The sequence below is a fragment of the Geotrypetes seraphini genome, chromosome 5 (genome assembly GCF_902459505.1).
Source record: "Geotrypetes seraphini chromosome 5, aGeoSer1.1, whole genome shotgun sequence".
NCBI classification, from domain to species: Eukaryota; Metazoa; Chordata; class Amphibia; order Gymnophiona; family Dermophiidae; genus Geotrypetes; species Geotrypetes seraphini.
The window spans coordinates 80235025-80255883 of NC_047088.1; the positions used below are offsets into that span (position 1 = coordinate 80235025).

The 20859-nt window shown below is 40.7% G+C and overlaps 1 protein-coding gene across 1 annotated transcript in view; it reads left to right on the forward strand.

Moving 5' to 3' along the window:
- AKAP4 (A-kinase anchoring protein 4) overlaps window positions 1-6395 on the forward strand; it is a 79981-nt gene extending 73586 nt beyond the window's left edge. The window contains exon 5 of the mRNA XM_033946033.1: window positions 6043-6395. Coding sequence (XP_033801924.1) covers window positions 6043-6195 — 153 coding nt within the window. The 3' untranslated portion in view covers window positions 6196-6395. The remainder of the gene's footprint in view (window positions 1-6042) is intronic.
- The last annotated feature ends 14464 nt before the right edge of the window (window positions 6396-20859 follow it).

A 20859-nucleotide genomic window follows, 5' to 3' on the forward strand; every position in this document is an offset into this window, starting at 1 on the left:
TGAAGATATACTTTAAAAATAGTGGAACTCTTTTCTGTGGTCAGTGACTAAGTCAACTCCGGAAAGAAGGAAAGAATTTTTAATTATGAGAAACAAAACAAGGAAAATGGGAGCCACCTTTTTGCTGGCATATCTATGCAAGTGTGTGGTTAAGTATTTAGGTTTGGGATATGCTTTTTTCCTGAAGTTTAATTATTGGAATTAAGCCGGGATGTTTCTGTTTAAGCTTTTTTTCTTTCTAATGAGTTTTTTTTTATAGAATATCTTTTTCTCCTCCATGCCTTTAATAGTGGTCTGAGGAAGAGCTAGCATTTCATTACATTTTTTTTCTTCTAAAGTATAATTGATGTGAAAGCAAGTACTGTGTTTCTTGAACAAATGATGCAACTTGTAATTATATGTTAAATCAATAAAAAATTTTTTTAAAAGAACATAAGAATTGCCATACTGGGACAGACCGAAAGTCCCTCAAGCCCAATATCCTGTTTCCAACAGTGGCCAACCCGGGTCCCAAGCACCTAGCTAGATCCCAAATAGCAAAACAAATTCTATGCTGCTTATCCTAGGAATAAGCAGTGAATTTCCCCAATCCATCTCAATAATGGCCTATGGACTTCTCTTTTAGGAAATTAACCAACCCTTTTTTAAACCCCGCAAAGCTAACTGATTTCGCCACATTCTCTGGCAATGAATCCCAGAGTTTAATTACACGTTGTGCGAAGAAATATTTTCTCCGGTTTGTTTTAAATCTACCTACAACTTATTAGCTTCATCGCATGTCCTTTAGTCCTAGTATTTTGGCAAAGACAAAAATACCACAGGCTGAATTAAGCCTGGATATTCATCGCATGTCCTGGATATTAGGACTAGTATTTACTAGATCCTGGGACTGAATACTAGGACTAGGGGACATGCGATGACTATCCAGGCTGTGCGGCCTTCGGAATTGTAGAATATTGTGTTCAATTCTGGAGGCCGCACCTTCAAAAAGATATAAAAAGGATGGAGTTGGTCCAAAGGAAGGCTACTAAAATGGTATATGGTCTTCATCATAAGGCGTATGGGGGACAGACTTAAAAATCTCAATCAGGATACTTTGGAGGAAAGATGGGAGAGGGGAGGTATGTTAGAGACGTTTAAATACCTACGTAATGTAAATGCAGATGAGTTGAGTCTCTTTCAATTGAAAGGAAACTCTGCAATGAGAGGGCATAGATGAAGTTAAGAGGTGATAGGCTCCAGAGTAATCTAAGGAAATTCTTTTTTACAGAAAGCGTGGTAGATGCATGGAACAGTCACCAGGAAGAGGTGGTAGAGACAGAGACTGTGTCTGAATTTAAAAAGGCATGGCATAGGCACGTGGGTTCTCTTGGAGAGAGAAAGAGATAATGGTTACTGCGGATGATCACACTAGATGGGCCATTTGGCTTTTATCTGTCATCATGTTTCTCTGTTTCTAATAGTAGTACCAATCTCAGTTTCCATTTTATCTACCACAGCCTTAAATTTGTCAGCTCTATCTAGTATTAATGAAAGCTAGCCTTATAGTTTCTCCAATTTCACTTCCAAATCTGATATCTTTTCAGTACTTTGGAGGAGATTTGGAAAATAGTAGTGGCTCTGGGTTAGAAACTCAAATTCTATAAAGTCCGCCTAAAGTTAGGTGCCTACATCGACACACCTAGCCAATGTAGGTGCCCAACTTAATTAATAGCTCAATATAAATGGCACTAGTCTTCAAATCCAGATGTTGCTATAAACTTTCTCAATAAGTACTGGATTTGTACAATATCAATGCATAGTTTTCAAAAAGACGCCTCAGCCCCACCTCTCCACCACTGTAATAGTTTTATACTGTGGGAAGTTTACTGTGGCACTTCATCATTGGCTGTCTGTTTGATTTACTTTTATGTTCATTTAGTTTTTCATTTTATGCTATGGTTGCATATGTTGTCTTCGTGAATAAATAGTTTTTTAATAAATAGTTTTTGAATAATTGTACATTTTATGTTGTTATTAAATATATACGTCTGAATAGCTGTTCAATACTTATCTCAGCTGAACCCGGGAGTCAGACCCGACATGTTTCGCACAAAAAGTGCTTTATCAAGGGTCTCCCTGTGTGATAATAGAAAAAAAGTTGTAGTATGTATTTGTACCAAACCCTTTTCTTAAACCTATTACCTTAATCTTCGCTGTAATGCTTAAAAATCATATACAAACTTACCAAGGCTGCCGCTGTCATCCGACTCCAACTAAATTGTAAGCAAAGATGGCGGCGGCGACCTTGGACGCGATATTTAAATCCTACTATTGTGATTATCATAATCCCACCCCCTGCAGCTGATAGGCCCAACAGAATTTTTTATTATTTTGATTTCTTTACATTACTGAACCCCACTCGATCTCGTTATTTAACCCATGCGGTGTAACGGTATCTAGCATAAATATGAACCTTTGCTCACTTTCATTCAATTTTACTGTGTCCTCTCCTCCTGTGTCCAAACCCTTCACCTTATCGATGATTCGCCATTTCAAATCGCTAATGGCATGTTTATATTTCAGCCAGTGATCTGTCAACGGTGCTTGCAGTACCTCATTAAGTATGCGCGATTTATGTTCCGTCAGCCTTAGTTTGATTTTCCTGCTTGTACGTCCAATATATAACAGGTCACAGGGGCAGATTATCACATACACTACCCCTTGGGTGTTACAGTCCGTTTGACATCTAGATTTTAGGGTCCATTTTCTGCCTGGAACCTCCCAACTGTTTCCTACAATAGCGGAGGAGCACCACTGGCACTTCCCACATACCCCGTGGTGCCCCTCCATTCTTTTCTCCCTGACCCCATACTTTTGAAAATTACAATGTTGAGCTATTGTAATCCCCCTTGAATATGCTATCAGGGGGAAGTTTCTTAAAGACTCATGAGGCTGAACTATATGCCAGTGTTTTCTAAGTATAGCTACCAAGTTTTTAGCGGCATGGGAAAAAGGTAAAATACAGGTAAGCTGTTCATTTTCAATTGAGGGAGGATCTTTTCTTTCCTGTAACAGGAGGTTTCTTTGGGCATATTTGGCCCTTATGTACGCTTGTCTAATAGATCTTTCAGGGTAACCCCTATTCCGGAGTCTTCCTGTCAATCTTCTTGCCTGAAGTTTATATTCTTCCATAGAAGAACACACCCTACGGATGCGCAGGAACTGACCAATGGGAAGATTGAATCGTAACTTAAAAGGGTGGAAACTGCTGAAATGAAGAATGGTATTTCGAGTAACTGGCTTCATAAATAAGGTGGTAGCTATCTTACCTTCTTTCACCAGGACTCCGGAATAGGGGTTACCCTGAAAGATCTATTAGACAAGCGTACATAAGGGCCAAATATGCCCAAAGAAACCTCCTGTTACAGGAAAGAAAAGATCCTCCCTCAATTGAAAATGAACAGCTTACCTGTATTTTACCTTTTTCCCATGCCGCTAAAAACTTGGTAGCTATGCTTAGAAAACACTGGCATATAGTTCAGCCTCATGAGTCTTTGAGAAACTTCCCCCTGATAGCATATTCAAGGGGGAATACAATAGCTCAACGTTGTAATTTTCAAAAGTATGGGGTCAGGGAGAAAAGGATGGAGGGGCACCACGGGGTATGTGGGAAGTGCCAGTGGTGCTCCTCCGCTATTGTAGGAAACAGTTGGGAGGTTCCAGGCAGAAAATGGACCCTAAAATCTAGATGTCAAACGGACTGTAACACCCAAGGGGTAGTGTATGTGATAATCTGCCCCTGTGACCTGTTATATATTGGACGTACAAGCAGGAAAATCAAACTAAGGCTGACGGAACATAAATCGCGCATACTTAATGAGGTACTGCAAGCACCGTTGACAGATCACTGGCTGAAATATAAACATGCCATTAGCGATTTGAAATGGCGAATCATCGATAAGGTGAAGGGTTTGGACACAGGAGGAGAGGACACAGTAAAATTGAATGAAAGTGAGCAAAGGTTCAGGCTAGATACCGTTACACCGCATGGGTTAAATAACGAGATCGAGTGGGGTTCAGTAATGTAAAGAAATCAAAATAATAAAAAAATCTGTTGGGCCTATCAGCTGCAGGGGGTGGGATTATGATAATCACAATAGTAGGATTTAAATATCGCGTCCAAGGTCGCCGCCGCCATCTTTGCTTACAATTTAGTTGGAGTCGGATGACAGCGGCAGCCTTGGTAAGTTTGTATATGATTTTTAAGCATTACAGCGAAGATTAAGGTAATAGGTTTAAGAAAAGGGTTTGGTACAAATACATACTACAACTTTTTTTCTATTATCACACAGGGAGACCCTTGATAAAGCACTTTTTGTGCGAAACATGTCGGGTCTGACTCCCGGGTTCAGCTGAGATAAGTATTGAACAGCTATTCAGACGTATATATTTAATAACAACATAAAATGTACAATTATTCAAAAACTATTTATTAAAAAACTATTTATTCACGAAGACAACATATGCAACCATAGCATAAAATGAAAAACTAAATGAACATAAAAGTAAATCAAACAGACAGCCAATGATGAAGTGCCACAGTAAACTTCCCACAGTATAAAACTATTACAGTGGTGGAGAGGTGGGGCTGAGGCGTCTTTTTGAAAACTATGCATTGATATTGTACAAATCCAATACTTATTGAGAAAGTTTATAACAACTTAATTAATAGGCATATCGGTGCCAATAAATGACACTTAACTCATAATTGACGTTACTTGAAGTTAATTGAATTTTAGGCGCACAACTTGGTAGGTGCGATTCTTTAAAAGTTAGGCACCTTGTTCAAAGTGCCTGTCTAAAAATGGGTGTGGTTAGGGGGCAGATCATGAGCGTATTTTTGAGTTATGTACATGATTATAGAATATAGACTGATGTGCGCCTAACTTAGATGCAGGCATTTAGGCCAAGAAAACCCTGGCATAAATATGGTGCCCCTAATAGTTAGGATGCCTAGTGACGCCTAAGGCAGCTTAGACAATTCTATACAGTGCACCTTCCAGGGTTTCAAGACTAAGCTGGCCAAGTTCCTGCTAAACTGGGACATATGCAGGTGAGGCTGGACTCATTTAGAGCACTGGTCTTTGACCTGGGGGCTGCCGCGTGAGCGGACTGCCGGATGGGCCACTGGTCTGACCCAGCAGTGGCAATTCTTATGTTCTTATGTTCTTATAGAATCGCGCTTATAGTTACATTAGTCGGCAACATATATGGAATTGGGGCCTATCTGCTCAAATGTCCCAATGTAAAAACCAGAGGTCTAACCAGTTTAAACAAAATCCTTGAAGCTTCACGATTTAGGGTGAATTAAGGCTGGCATTTGAGGTCAACAGCAGCTTCTCCAGAATCCTACCCCAGGGATGTAGTGAGGGTAGGAGGCGCCCAGGGTGGTGGAAACCTGCCCTCCTCTCCGCCCCCTGCTTCCACGCCCCCATGCCATGCTCATGCCCCCATAACTATTTAAATCTTCACCAGCACAAGTAGCTTCTCCAGCCTGCTGCTCATGCTGACATTGGCTTTCCCTCTGATGTCACTTCCTGGCCCCACAACCCAAAAGTGATTTCAGAGGGAACCAGGCCAGTGGAGTTGATGTATATTTATGTTATTTTGTAACCCGCCTTGGGTAAGGGCGGGATATAAAGAAACCATATATATATATATATTTTTTTTTTCTGTATTTTTTCTGCATTCAAATTGCATTTTGAAACAACCATAACAGTAACACATTAATGTTTTAAAAGTGCACAGAAAGATTAGTATGTCATAATATATATTGGTATTTGAATTGTTTTCTGTTAGTATTGTCTATATCCAGATTGATCTTGTACACCACCTTGGGTGAATCTCTTCATAAATGTAGCTTATTAATCCTAACAATTAAGCCTAGATGGGCATACATCAAAATTCCCTTTTCCTACTCATGGCTAAGAGGACTGCAGCAACTTACACCAGGTACTCCTTTGTTCGCTTAATGGAATGCCATAACTTTTGTTCTCACAGCTTCCTCTAGTGATGCAGAAGGCTGCACAGAAACAGATTAAGGTGGGAACGCTTCTTCATGTGATTCTGAGGTATTTGCAAGACGAGCTGACCCTGAGGCATGAGAACATGGCTCCAAGACCAGTGTTAGATTGGCTGCTTGAACACCTGTAGCGCAGGCAAATGTCTCCCTCCCAGCAGCAGCGCCTGAAATCTCTTGTAAATTCCTTTGTAACACAGTCCATCAACTCTCTTTGCTTATGCTTGCACAAGTTCACCTGTAGATGATAAGAACCATAATGGCCATGTTACCTTATCGTCTGTTTCCCTTCCCCACTAGCCCTGCTGGCACCAAAAGAACAAAAATAATAAAGCTAAAGGCACATAAACAAACATGAGGTGACTGGGAGACTTATGCTATAAACCCTGCGAGTGATGTGATGCCATATATGTGTACTTTACTGACTATGAATATTTAGGCTTGCTCTGGTTATGCTGCTATCTCTGATACTGGTATTAAGGAGGCAGAGTAGCAGGCACACAAGAGATCCATTCCAACCAAATTGACCAAAGATGGATTTGGCTCAGGAAGGAGTGGCATGGAATGGCAATTAGTGCAATAGGTTAAGAACCAAAGAAATAATAGTTTGAATATCATATCTTCCATTAACAGCTTCCTGCAGTTCCACAGTCACAGATATTGCTGTATAATTTTTTCTCTTGCTGCAGATTTGTGAGAAACAAACTGCTAGTTTATCTCTTTCCCTTCCATCCCCTGCATCTCTTTTGCCAATTTCTTCCTTTATACAAATAGGAAAAAGGGCATTATCTGGAAAGCATTTTATACCAGTGCCTGTAGTATGCAAAAAATAAGGTTCTAGATCTAGAGATTGTGACAGAAGAGCTGTCTTGGATTTAAGGGCGGTCACAGAGATGTGATTCATGGAGAACCATGACTGGGATATAGTTATAGCAGGCTACAATCTATTTGGGAAGGACAGGGTAAGAAAAAAGGGCAGAGGAGTGACGTTATACATTAAGGAAAATATTAAAGTGACAATTGCAGGACTTATGGGTAAAGAAGCACTGGGGTTAATCTGAAAAGAGGGAATAAAAACTATATTTAAAAGTTAGATTGTGAGCACATACATAATATGTAAACTGCTTTGGTTTCACCACAGAAAGACAGTATATGAAATACTTGACCCTATTTACATTGGTGAGGTCTCCTTCACAGGCAGAAGAAATTAACAGAGGTTTAATAGAAGACATCCACAAGTTAGCTATGAACGAAGTTCTGATACTAATAGGTGATTGCAATTTGCTGGATGTTGATTGTGGCAACCCTGTTGTGGGGGGTCTTCAAGAAGTAAGGAGATCTTGGATTTTCTACAGGGAGAACTGTTACAGAAGATGGTAATGGACCAATGCAGGATGGAGCCATACTAGACCTAGTGCTTATCAATGGGAAAGTGTTTCTATCATTATAGAACGTGATCATTTGATATCTAGTGATCACTGGATGTTGTGGTTCAATATTAAGACATGTATTAAGAGAGTTTATTCAAAATTGAAGGTTCTAGACATAAAATTAACTAACTTTGCCAAGGTGGGGATTAATTAGAGTTATTAGATGGATGGGAACACCTAGAGAAAGTAGAAAGGCAGTGGTGAAAACTGAAAGTAGCTACAGTATTTTAAGGCAACAAATTTTTTTGTTAGAAAAGTAAATAAAAGTAAGAGAAAAAGAAGGCAACTTTAGTTCTCAAAAGTCATTGGCTACAAAGGTAAGAAGTCAGCATTCATAAATTACAAAAGATCACAAAAAAGAAAGACAGGCAATAATATCTGGAAAAGCTATGAGAAACCGGTAAAATAGTCAGGAAAGCAAAGATGCAAATGGAATCAAAACTAGTCATTAAGGTGAAATTGGCGGTCAAGACATTTTTTAGATATGTAAGTGATAGGAAGAAGTGCAAAAGTGGCATTGTGAAACTCAAGAGTGAAAGGGGAGCAGTAAGTAAAAGCTTATAAGGATAAATGAAATTGTTTAACAAATATTTCTGTTCTATGTTCACAGATGGAAGGACGTGATTTTCATCACCCCACTTTTTCTGGTTTTGTTGTCTATGGACATAGCAATTGTTTTCTTCTCCTGGTTTTATTTCTCCTTTTCATAGATGAAAGATGAGGAATAGGACCACAGAAGACAAATACTAATAGGAATGGATGTGTGGTAGACCTTGACCAGTTTTCAGAAGATTGTGTTCGTGAGGAGCTAGCTAAACTAAAGGTAGACAAATAATGGGGCCAGATGAAATACATCTGAGGGTAGCAAAGGAACGCTTTAGAGTGGAATTAAGGAGGAGGTTGGGAACTATAGCCTGATTAGTCTGACCTCTGTAGTGAGTAAATTAATAAAAATGCTTCTAACATGAAGGATAATGAGGTTTCTGGAATCAAATGGATTACCAGATCCAAGGCAGCATGGTTTCATTAGAGTTAGCAAACACAAGCAGAAAATCCAACAAAACTGCAGTAATATGTCAAACAACAAACAAAAAAAGAGAACCGTAAAGATGATGTACAAAATACCAAGGGGCTCATAATTTAAAAAAAAACAAAAAAACAAAAACGTTCAAAAAGTGGCCTAAATCTGTACTTAGACGATCAAAAAGACAGATCATCCAAGTACCAATAATCAAAGCTGATTTTAGATGTATCTAAAACCAGCTTAGGCTTTTACCCTGCCTCTAAACGCCAAGAGCAGGGGTAGGCAATTCTGGTCCTCAAGAGCCGGAGCCAGGTCAGGTTTTCAGGATATTATAGTACCATTTTTACTATTGTGTGCGATTTTTGCACTTTCAGTTTGAACACGTGAGCACAAAGGTCCAGGGATGTAACATGCTTGATTAACCCGTTTGGGTTTTAAACAGCTCTCAACTCTACTTTCAGGGATTGTCCCGTTATATTGAGTTGTGTTAACTGAGGACTTTATTTCACATTTAATTTATATTTATTCTAAATTTTCCCTTGTTTTGGGATACCGTATAATCTCCTGATATATTGGAATTTTATGAAGAATTTTTTTCTACTATTGAACGTAGAGGTAGGCCATTCTCAAAAACAACCTCATTTTGGATGTTTTTTTTTGAGATTGGACATTTTCCCTGCTGCTACTTTCAGCGTTTAGGGCCTTAGGCCAAAAGGGGACTTAGACTTTTTTTTTTATTATGCCCCACCACGTCTTTAATCTCGATCGATAGTCCACTTTGGGTTATAAACCGGGTCCCGGTTTATAACCCACAGTGGACTATATTTTTTGGATACAAACTGTCTATTGATCCAGATTAAAGACTTGGTATTTTGTACATCATCTCTGCAGTTTTCTTTTTTCGTTTGTTCGTTAGTTTGGTCTTGTCAGACAAATCTGATTACTTTTTTGACTGATGACTAAAAGTCAGTTTAGGGGGAGTACTAGATGTGGTGTACTTAGATTTTAGCAAAGCCTTTGACATGTGTCTGCATAAGCAACTGATAAATAAACTGCGTGTCCTTGGTATGAGCCCTAAAGTGACTGACTGGGTTAGAAACTGGGTAAGTGGAAGGCGACAAAGGGTGGTGATAAATTAAGTTTACTTTGATGAAAAGGATGCTATCAGTAGTGTACTGCATGGATCAATCCTAGGTATGGCTCTTTTTAACATCTTTGTTAGTGATATTGGAAAAGGGCTGCCTGATAAGGTTTGTCTCTATGTGGATGATACCAAAAGCTGTAAGAGGGTAATGGTTTGCATAGCATGAAGAGGTAACTAGTGAAGCTTGAAAAATGGTACGGAAATTGACAATTAAGATGTAATCATAGAGAATGTAAGGCTGAAAAACCTGAGGGAGCAATTCATGTAGGGGTGAAGTACTGTGTACCAAAGAAAGAGAAGGATTTGGATGTGTTGACCTTAAGGTGGCCAAAAGGTAGAAAAGGTTTGACAGCCAAAGCCAGAAGGATGCTTATAGGGAGAGGAATAGCCAGCAGGAAAAACAACAAGATGAAAATGTCTCTATATAAGTCTTTGGTGAAGCCCCATTTAGGTCACTGTGTACAATGCTGGAGACTGCACCTTCAGAAATATACAAACTGAATAGAGTTGGTCCAAAGGGCAGCTACTAAAATTTTTAATGGTCTCCATCACAAAAGCAAATGGCGACAGACTTAAAGATCTCAATATGTATATTTTGGAATAAAGGTAAGAAAGAAGAGATACGATAGAGGCATTTAAATATTTCTGCGGCATAAATGCACAGAAGGGGAGACTCGGCTGAAAAGAAACTCTGGAATGACAGGGCATAAGATGAAGTTAAGGGGAATAGGCTCAAGAGTAATCCAAAGAAATACTTCTTTATAGAAAGGATAGTGAATGTGTGGAATGACCTCCCAGCACAAGTGATGAAGACAAGGACTGTAACTCAGCACAAGAAAGTGTGGGACACGCACATGGGATCTAGGGAAAGGACGGGATAATACAGTAGTTGGCATGGATGGCAGACTGGATAGGCCATCCGGTCTTTATCTGCCATCATGTTCTATTTTTCTCTGTTTCTGTTTTCTCTCTATCCTTACAACTGGCAGCCCACGCCCCTCTTCCCTCTGGTTTTTCCTCCTCTCACAAGTAGCTGTCTGCCTCCTCTTTTTCGTTATCAAAATCCATCTCCCCCCACCATACACACACCCAGCCTCCCCAGCTTACTACTCAAGAGTTCCTGCAGCACCTGGAACTACACCGCTCTGTTTACTCATTTAGGGTGATAGCGTTGCCTCTGGGAAAAACTAGAGAGATATTACTAGCACCGCATACCCCACAGTTACATGGGGAAGGAGTGGGGGCAACAGCAGTTTCCCAGTAGCAGCAAGTGCCAACAATGGAGAGGGATGTGGCAACTGAGGGACAGGAAAAGAGAGGAAAAAGAGGCAAAGCTATAAGAGGGCGTTTCTGTATGAATACTTATGGTGTGTGTATACTTGTGAGTGTATATACTGTACAGTATAAATGTGTGAAAGCACAAATGTGTTTATCTGAAACCATCAGGGCCTGATGAAGAGCTAGTGGCTTTGGGATCCCCATTCTACAGTGAGCCAAAGATTTGTCTGAATCTGAATGAGATATGGCCTGATGGTGGGTTTTGGGGCTCTCATCCAAAATTTTTTACCTAGGGCCCCACAAATTTAATACTAGTCCTATAATCCATGTACATGAGTACTAAAGGTATATGTATGAATTCATGTTCATGTATCAGAATATACTTGCACATATATATGTTGGAATGCAGAAAAAAAATTGGGACCCCCTTACATGGTTTCAAAATACTATGCAATTGTTTAACGTTTAGTATGACATTTGAAAATACATTAGTCCAACCTTTATTAGGAAACTCCCTTAGCAAACGCTTTGTGCCATGTGCCTTATTTTGTCACAAAAATGTAATCACATTATCTTTGTTAAATGCTGTATGGATAAAATGGATCTTAATGGTCACTTCCTATATGACATCATTTTGAAAACACAGATCATCTAGTTTTTACATCTTGCAGTAATAATCTGTCAATAATAGAAATAATTTTTTAATAATAGTACATTTCTTTTGGGTTGTTGGGGAAATGCTGGGTGTCCCATTCTTTCTGGACACTGTGTAAATATGAGGCCTTTGTTTTTATTGGAAAAGAAATAAAAAGAAGTTCCAAGAAATTTGATTAAAACAGCATACCCCATCACTGAGGTATTCCTCTCCCAGGCAGTGAACATAAGTGAATTCATTCTTGAATGGTTGCCTCCTGAGGATTAGGATTTGTTTGCTGTGTTGACTGCCATCCGTTTATGTTGTTAGAAACCCTTGGGAGGCTCCATATGCTTACAATGCCAAACATATGCTCTTCGTACATAAAGGATTGCTCAGGCCTCCCACAGAGGCACTGTTGAAGTGTCTTATAGTGCAGGAAAATTCAGCCCTCTTAGAAATTCACTGCTATTTAATGTCAGAAATACTAACCCCCTCCCCTCTTACAAAATTCCTGCTGGGTTCCGCCAGCTCTATTACACATTCAACTTTAACAAAGTCACTGCTGTTTCAAGTTCAGTATGTTAGAACACTCACTTACTTTTCTAGAAAGCTCTGCAATATCATGAAAGCTATGTCACAAGAGTGCTTTGCCTTTCTAGAAACATCCCTGTTATTTCATGCAGGCTTTGCTTCAGGGGTACTCAGGTTTTCAAATTACTAGCAATCCAAGAGAGGTAAGATGCAGTTGTAAATCTATTTTGTAGTTATACTGGTGAGCTAAATGCAACGTTGCAACCAATCCACAAGATCCAATGTGATGAGAACAAATAAGCAGATCAGAAGAAAAGTTCTTTAAAAGTACAGTATAAAGATTTGGATAGGAGTGTGCTAGATGTGGTATATTTAGATTTTAGCAAAGCTTTTGACAGTGTTCCACACAGACATCTAATAAATAAACTATGTGCCCTTGGTATAAGTATCAAAATGATGGACTGGATTAGAAACTGGTTGAAAGGAAGGTTACAGAGGATAGTGGTAAATGGAGCTCACCCTGAGGAAAGAGATGTTATCAGTGGTGTGCCACAAGGTTCAGTTCGTAGGCCTGTTCCTTTTAACATTTTTGTAAGCAATAGTGCTGAAGGGCTGTCTGGTAAGGTTTGCCTCTTTGTGGATGATGCCAAAATCTGCAATAAGGTAGACACCCCTGATGGTGTGTATAACATAAGGAAGGACCTAGTGAAGTATGAAGAATTGTCTGGAATTTGGCAGCTAAGATTAATGCTAAGAAATGCAGGGTCATGCATTTGGTCAACAAAAGCCCAAGGGAATAGTACAGTTTAGGGGGAGAATAAATTTTATGTGCAAAAGAGAAGACTTGGGTGTGATCATAAGTGATGATCAAAGGTGACCAAATAGGTTGAAAAGTCAATAGCAAAAGCTAGAAGGATGCTTGGGTGCACAGGGAGAAGAATGACCAGTAGGAAAAAGGAGATAATATCTCTGTAAAAGACTCTGACGAGACTGCATTTAGAATATTGTGTACAATTCAGGAGACTGCACTGTCTGAAAGAGTGAATCCAAAATTAAAGTCAATTGTTAAATTATGCTATAATCAAAACAAAGCTAACAAAATACAACATATGTACTCGTACATTGCCTGTTGGATAGTTCATCTGCACACAGTGCAGAGCTCGGCATGTAGTCATGTGGCAGCCACAAGGTCAGAAACATGGATGCTCCTTTGCAAGATTGCACCATCAAAGAACATGCAGTAGTGTGCTTTCTTTGGGTAGAGGAAGTGAAACCAGTGGAAATTCACCATCAGATATCGACTCAATATAGACATAGCACCATGAATCAATGAAAGGTTTATGAGTGGGTAAAAAGGTTTAAAGCGGGAAGAACAGATGTAACCTACGAAGTTCGTTCTAGATGCCCATCAACATCACACACATAACCATTGACAGGGCGGATGGCCAAAGGATAAGGGTGTCTCAAATGGCTGCAAATATGGATATCAGCTATGGCTCTACATTGGCCATAATGCATAATAACTTGAGATACAGGAAAGTCTACGCACGATGGGTTCCCAAACAGATTACTGATCTGCACAAGCAACAGCGTATGGAAGTTGTCACCCAGTTCCTGAGAAGGTATTCTCTCCGAGTATTCTGGAGAGAATTGTCACCAATGATGAGACATGGGTGCATCACTGCGATTCGGAGAGCAAAAGACAAAGAATGACGAAGTAAAGGAAGCGGTGCTCACCTGGCTTTGGGAGCAGGCGAAAAACTTCTTCTCTGCAGGAATGCAGAAGCTAGTTGAATGATACAACAAATGTGTTGTCTTGCATGGGGACTGTGGAAAAGTGATATGTTCAGTTGCTCACAGTTACTTCTATTAAAGCCATTAAATGTATTTTACCTTTAGTTTTTTATTTATCCTCATATAAACAGGATGGAGTCTATCTAGAGGATGGCTAGTAAAATTGTCAGTGGTCTTCATCATAAAGTGTATGGGGGATAGACTTCAAGATCTCAATATGTATATTTTGGAGTAAAGGTGGGAAAAGGGAGATGTGATAAAGATGTTTACACACCAGTGTTCAAAGTACTCAAGTAAAAGTACAGTCAACTCAGCTTAAGTGCACGTCCTTCGGACCGGGTCTCCACGTGCGCTTAATAGGAGTAGGGGGGAGGGGAGGGGGAGGCTGTAGTTAAACCAGCTTAGTTTAAATATGGCGCATGGACTACTGGAGCCTAAAGTACAGAAAGCTATGCCCTACAGCTTGAGTGGAAGCGAAGCACTCATTTTCTCAGCTGTTCCAGCGCTTAAACTGCTGTGTGAAGCCTAGCCATTCCCAGTCAGAATGTGATTGCATTTAACTGGAGTGAATGTAATGTGAAAGAAAAGAGGTTGGACCTATGACAGTGCGCAGAAGCAGATTGTGCCCTTATCCAAATTGCAAATATCCAGAGTTTACGTCCATTGACTTTAATGTTAAAAAAATGGGAACGTGATAGTAGGCTGAGGATAACCGAAGTGTGCACTTAACCGACTTGCACTTAGGTGGAGTCGACTGTAAACATAAATGTACTTTTAATATTTATTTAAAAGTAAAAGTACAGTGAGGAATACATTAAACAATTTATTTATTTAAGTGAAAGAAAAAAAGTTATTGCATAGTATAAATCATTTTTGAGTAAAAAGTAAAACTATCATAACTACAATGAATGCAACTATGGTTAATGTGTTTGTGGTCATTATTAATCAGCTAAAAAGGTATTCAACAACTGCAGTGGCAGAAAGTGGAATTTTCCTTCAAATCAGGCCAGGCTGTAATAAGAGTATTACTGATATATTTTGACTGGGTCTGCAGATATTGATTAAAGGAATCTCTGCCTGAAACACTTGACTTCCATATAACAAAGAATGTTTTATCATCATTTTCATTAGAAGCTGGGTGGTCTAATTCATTATCACTATTGTGCTGAGGCTCATCCCAGGGGATCTCAGACAGATAAACTAATTGAACCTGTAGCCTATAATATTGCCAGCTATTTAACTGGTCAGTGGCTGTCTAAATTGCTTTGAAAATCAGGCCCCTCGAGAAGCAGGGCTGTGCACATAGAATACAGAGATGCTACACGTTCAGTTTCCTAAAACTGGCATTTTCAACTCACTAAACCGAAACTAAAAGTTTATATTTTTCTGCTCTTATTGCCTGGACAGCTCAGCACCTGTAGCCCAGGGAAGGGGTAAAACATGGATCTCACGGACCTCGCGGATCTAAACCCGCACGTCCTTAAAAATCTGAGGTCCGTGCCACTTGTAGTTAGTTTCTGGCTCTGACAGACCTCGGTGACCATTTAGCTCTGATGGATCCGTCTCAGCATAGGGAGGGAAAAGTATTAGGATCCATCAGAGCTAAAATGTCTTTCCCGTGCCCGAGGAACCAGAGGCTTGCCAGAATAAGTAATCAGTCAGTGTAAGTTATTCAGGGATGGGAAGACAGATCGCCAGTAATAGGTGTGCCTGCTACAATGTCTGAGGATATTTCAATTAAAAGCCGCAGAACTGTTTGGGCTGATTCATTCCTGCCACTGTTTTCCGCTTACACACTGCGCGTCAGCTCTGACCGCTGCAACGTGTCAATTCCAATTCCAACCTGCACCAAAGCCCGGAGACGTCACTCCTGGACAGCAAAGCTCTCCCATCTCCACAACAGTAGTCTCTGGCTCTGACAAACCTCGATGACAATTTAGCTCTGACGGATCCTAATACTTTTCCCTCCCTATGCTGAGACAGATCCGTCAGAGCTAAATTGTCACCGGTCTGTCAGAGCCAGAAACTAACTACAAGTGGCACGGACCTCAGATTTTTAAGGACGTGCGGGTTTAGATCCGCGGGGTCCTTCAGGTCCGTGTTTTACCCCTTCCCTGTAGCCCATGTTACAAAGAAAAATGAAAGAAAGAACAAACTAGTCTTGAGATACAATAAAGGTGATTGGACACCAGAGTCTCCTTCGCTGTTTGTTCTTTCCATTTTTTGGGAAGTTGTCGTCTCCTGTTTCTCTAACATAGGCCATATGGTCTTTATCTGCCTTCATTTTTCTATCTAGTCTGCCTATCCACACCATCAACAATCCCTTCTTCTTTGTTAGAGATCCAATGCACTTGTCCTAAAATTTCTTGGATTCAAATACAGTTTTTGCCTCCACCACCTCCACTGGGAGGCAGTTATTACACATTCACCACACTTTATATGAAAAAATATTTTCTGAGGTTACTTCTGAGTCTGTCCCCTTTCACCTTCATCCTAACCCAGACCTCAACTGCTCCTTATCCTGAAGAGATGCTGAGTGAGGTTCTGCTAAGGGGAAGAAAATCTTCATTGGAATATCTTACCTGCTGGCATTTAAATTTGGGAAAAGTTGCCTTTCAGTTAAACAATAGTGCCTGATTAAAGGGAAAAGTCAAAAGGTCAGGTTCAGTGGGTAAAACGTGGACTTCAGGAACCTGATGGACCTCACGGATCTAAAACCGCATGTCCTTAAAAATCTGAGGTCTGTGCCACTTGTAGTTAGTTTCTGGCTCTGACAGACCTCGATGACAATTTAGCGCTGACAGATCCGTCTCAGCATAGGGAGGGAAAAGTATTAGGATCCATCAGCGCTAAAATGTCATCGAGGTCTGTCAGAACCAGAGACTAAAAGTGCCGCTGGCAATAATTGAATGTTTATAGAGCCCGGACGGTTGGGCCGGGTCCCCGCCACTGGTATCTTTTGCAGGAAAAATTTTCTGCAAAAGTTCATTAAGGGGAATGGTTTTAGTCTCTGGCTCTGACAGACCTCGATGACATTTTAGCGCTGACGGATCCTAATACTTTTCCCTCCCTAGGCTGAGACGGATCCGTCAGCGCTAAATTGTCATCGAGGTCTGTCAGAGCCAGAGACTAACTACAAGTGGCACGGACCTCAGATTTATAAGGACGTGCAGTTTTAGATCCGCGAGGACCGTGTTTTACCCCTTCCCGGTTCAGTGCAGGGTGACTCATCTAGGAGGTGAAGCTGACATAACTTTCACTTTAGAAGCACTGCTACAAAAAAGTAACCCAGACCTCAACTGCTCCTTGTCCTGAAGAGGTGCTTAGTAAGGATCTGCTAAGGAGAAGAAAAATTCCATTGGGATATCTTACCTACTGATATTCAGACTTGGGAAAAGGTAAACTTAAACTTCAGTAGGTTATTTCATTGTCCTTCTGTGTTACTTTTTTAGTTCAGTACTCTCCTTTTTCAGCAAAGTCAGTTTGGGTAATAGTACAGCCTTTAGAATCTCTGTTAGGGTTTTTATATACGTAAAAGTGTTTTAATCTAGATTAGTATTTTAGGTTGCATTTGGCGGTATATAAGAAATAAATTATTATTATTATTTTAATAAAATGGATTATGACACAGATAGCAGTTGCTTAATTACCACCCGCCCATCCCAAGGCTGATCTTTTGATTTATAGGCTTTTCAGCCAATTAGGAACAGGGCATTGCTTTGGTAGGATTTATTTTTTGCTTTTTCTTCTGATTTTTTTTTCATCAAGTGTCAGTACTTCTGCAACTACAGTATGGCTGGGATGATAGTGTGCAAAGGGAGAGGTATGGCCAATATGAAAAAGGAGGTATTGATGCCGCTGTATAAAACTCTGATGAGACCTCATTTGAAGTTTCTACCATGGTCAGGAGCGCAAAAATTCTCCAACACTGCTCCAATGCTCGCAGAACTTAGATATTGCAGGAGAGATGCCCACTCCTTCCTACTGTCGGGTCCTCCCCCCCCCCCCCCAAGTACCTTTAAGTTGGGAGCAGGAGAGTTTCCCAATCAGACCCTCCTGCTCCTCTGGCCTCCTCATGCACAATGCGGACCTTTGGCCCCTCCCCAGTGCATCATGTGATGCACGGGTAGGGGCCTAAGGCCCTGATTGGCTCAGGCACCTTGGGCTCCTCCCTTGGGAGGGGCTCAAAGCACTTCAGCCAATCAGGGACCTCCTTAGGCTCCTCTCCTCCCTAAGGAAGTCCATGATTGGCTCAGATGACTCAGGCCCCTTCCAAGGGAGGAGCTCGAGGTGCCTGAGCCAATCCGTGCCTTAGGCCCCTCCCTGTGCATCACATGATGCACAGGGGAGGGGCCAAAGGCCCGCTTTGTGCAGGAGGCCAGAGGAACAAGAGGGTCTGACTGGGCAACCCTCCTGATCCCAACTTAAAGGTATGGGGGGGACCTGACGGTTTGGAGGGAGTGGGCATCCCTTCTGCCATTTTTTGGGGTTTGTGGAGGGAGGTTTGTCGGAGGAGAGGTGTGCTGTCAGGGGGCTTTTTTTTAATGGGACAGATTATGCGTGTGTAATACACACATCTGTGCCATTAAAAAGAAAGAAGCCCTAACAGCAGTGGCAGGAGGCTGCTTCCCCTGACACTCTTGTTAGGGCTTTGCACATGTGTCAATCGCTCACTGAGCGATTGATCGGTTGCGTTTGCACTCATTCCATATCAATGGCAGGCATAAAGGTGTGTACCTAAATATGGTGCTTCAGCATGTAAATTACACATGTAATTGTTGGGACTGCCCAGACCCTGGTCAAGCTCTGCCTGTGCCCCTCCCATGTATACAATCCTTTGCAATTTCACAATAGCTTGGGACAGCACCTAATGACAACTCATTTGGGATAAGCCATGTATAACACCAATTAAGAAAACTTTCTGATCAATTGTTATTTGCTGTGTTTTCCCTCATGCAAAGGTCATCTAAGAATCCAACTTGGAGATTAGCGCCCAAGAAAGGGATCTGGGTGCCATTGTAGACAAAACAATGGAACCTTCCACCCAATGTGCGGCAGTGGGCAAAAAAGCAAATAAGATGCTAAGAATTATTAAAAAAGGAATAGTTAACAAGACTAAAGATATTATAATGCCTCTGTATCACTTCATGGTGCGACCTCACCTGGAGTATTGCACTGAATTCTGGTCTCCTTATCTCAAGAAAACGTTCAAAGAAGAGCAACCAAGATGATAAAGGGGATCTATCTCCTCTCGTATGAGGAAAGACTAAAAAGGTTAGGACTCTTCAGCTTGGAAAAGAGAAGGCTGAGGGGAGATATGGTTGAAGTCTACAAAATCCTGAGTGGAGTAGAACGGGCACAAGTGGATCGATATTTCACTCCATCAAAAATGATAAAAACTAGGGGACACTCAATGAAGTTAGAGGGAAATACTTTTAAAATCAGGAGGAAATAGTTTTTCACTAAGAATAGTTACGCTCTGGAATGCATTGCCAGAGGTTGTGGTAAAAGCGGATAGCATAGCTGGTTTTAAGAAAGGTTTGGACAAATTCCTGGAGGAAAAGTCCATAGTCTGTTATTAATTCATGGGGAAAGCCTCTGCTTGCCCTGGATCAGTAGCATGGAATGTTGCTACTCTTTGGGTTTTGGCCAGGTACTAGTGACCTGGATTGGCCTCTGTGAGAACGGGCTACTGGGCTTGATGGACCATTGGTCTGACCCAGTAAAGCTATTCTTATGTTCTTATGTAATATTTTAGAGTTCTCTCCTTTTTCAGGTTGCCCATATTTGGAGCAGTTTTCGGTTGTTCGTCAAACAGCAACCTATCTCGTCTTTGTTTTGTAAACATTTGATAACTTTCCTTTTCCAAAAATATTTAGAGTAATGATATGTGACATGCATATTATTAGAATTTTTTATTTGTTTGATTGTAAAGTCAATATTTGCACTATTTTACTGTGAGCTGCTTTGAACCAAATTTTGGGGATTCAGCAGGTTATAAATGCCTGAGATTGATGCTGCATACTAATGTTATCTTATACTGCTGAGCACATGGTCAACACTTACATGAATAACTGTAATATGCATGCTAAAGTTGCAGAATGAGAGGGGTGGGGTCATGGTTTTCTCTCTATTTATGTGTTATTTAGCATAAGTTAGTTTTTTTTTAAATATGGGAAACCCCCCCTGCTTTTCCTCAAACATCCATTACCTCCTCCTGTGGTCTAGCCAGCACATTCCCCTGCAAACTCCCTCTTCCTGCAGCCTTCGGGCCTTTACATTTCCCAGGGTAGCCCCAAGAAACACCAGCCCTATCCTTGTTCAAATTCTTTTATCAAGTGAACGAGAGCTTTATTTCCTCAACCTCATCATCCGGACTGAACATGTACAAGAGATGCCCAAATGGTCAAGAGTTAATGTTAAAAGTTTTGACAACAGGCTCACTAGCTCCCAAGATTCAAGTGTGTTGATTCAACCCATTCCTGTGCATTCAACATGTGTCTAATACATGCAATGGACTTTTTCTTCTCTCATCCAGGATGACCCTGCCCCCAGCCCCTCCTGCTTCAACATCTGGTTCCCATCCTAAAACCACCAAGAATTTCTGAACTTATTCTCCTAAATGTGATCGCTGCCTCTCTCCTGCATCACCTCCCTTCCTTTTCCACTCCCCCTGGCAAAAAAAAAAAAAAAAATTGGCCTTAGTCTGAAATAGAAGGATTTACAGTAAGCTAAGAAATGAAAAATGTAGCTAGTCCTGATTTTAAAAAGATTACAAGAGGAAGATTTCCTAGTCCATGTTTTCCTGACAAAAGGTTGTTAGAGATTGTTAGATATAAATAGTGTAAACCCCAATTTTTACTGAGTGTAACATTGGTGAAATGAGACTCACTGAATCTAGATTCAAAGACCTTAACCCTGCTCTGAATCCAGAAGAGGGCCGTCCCTATGAGACATAAC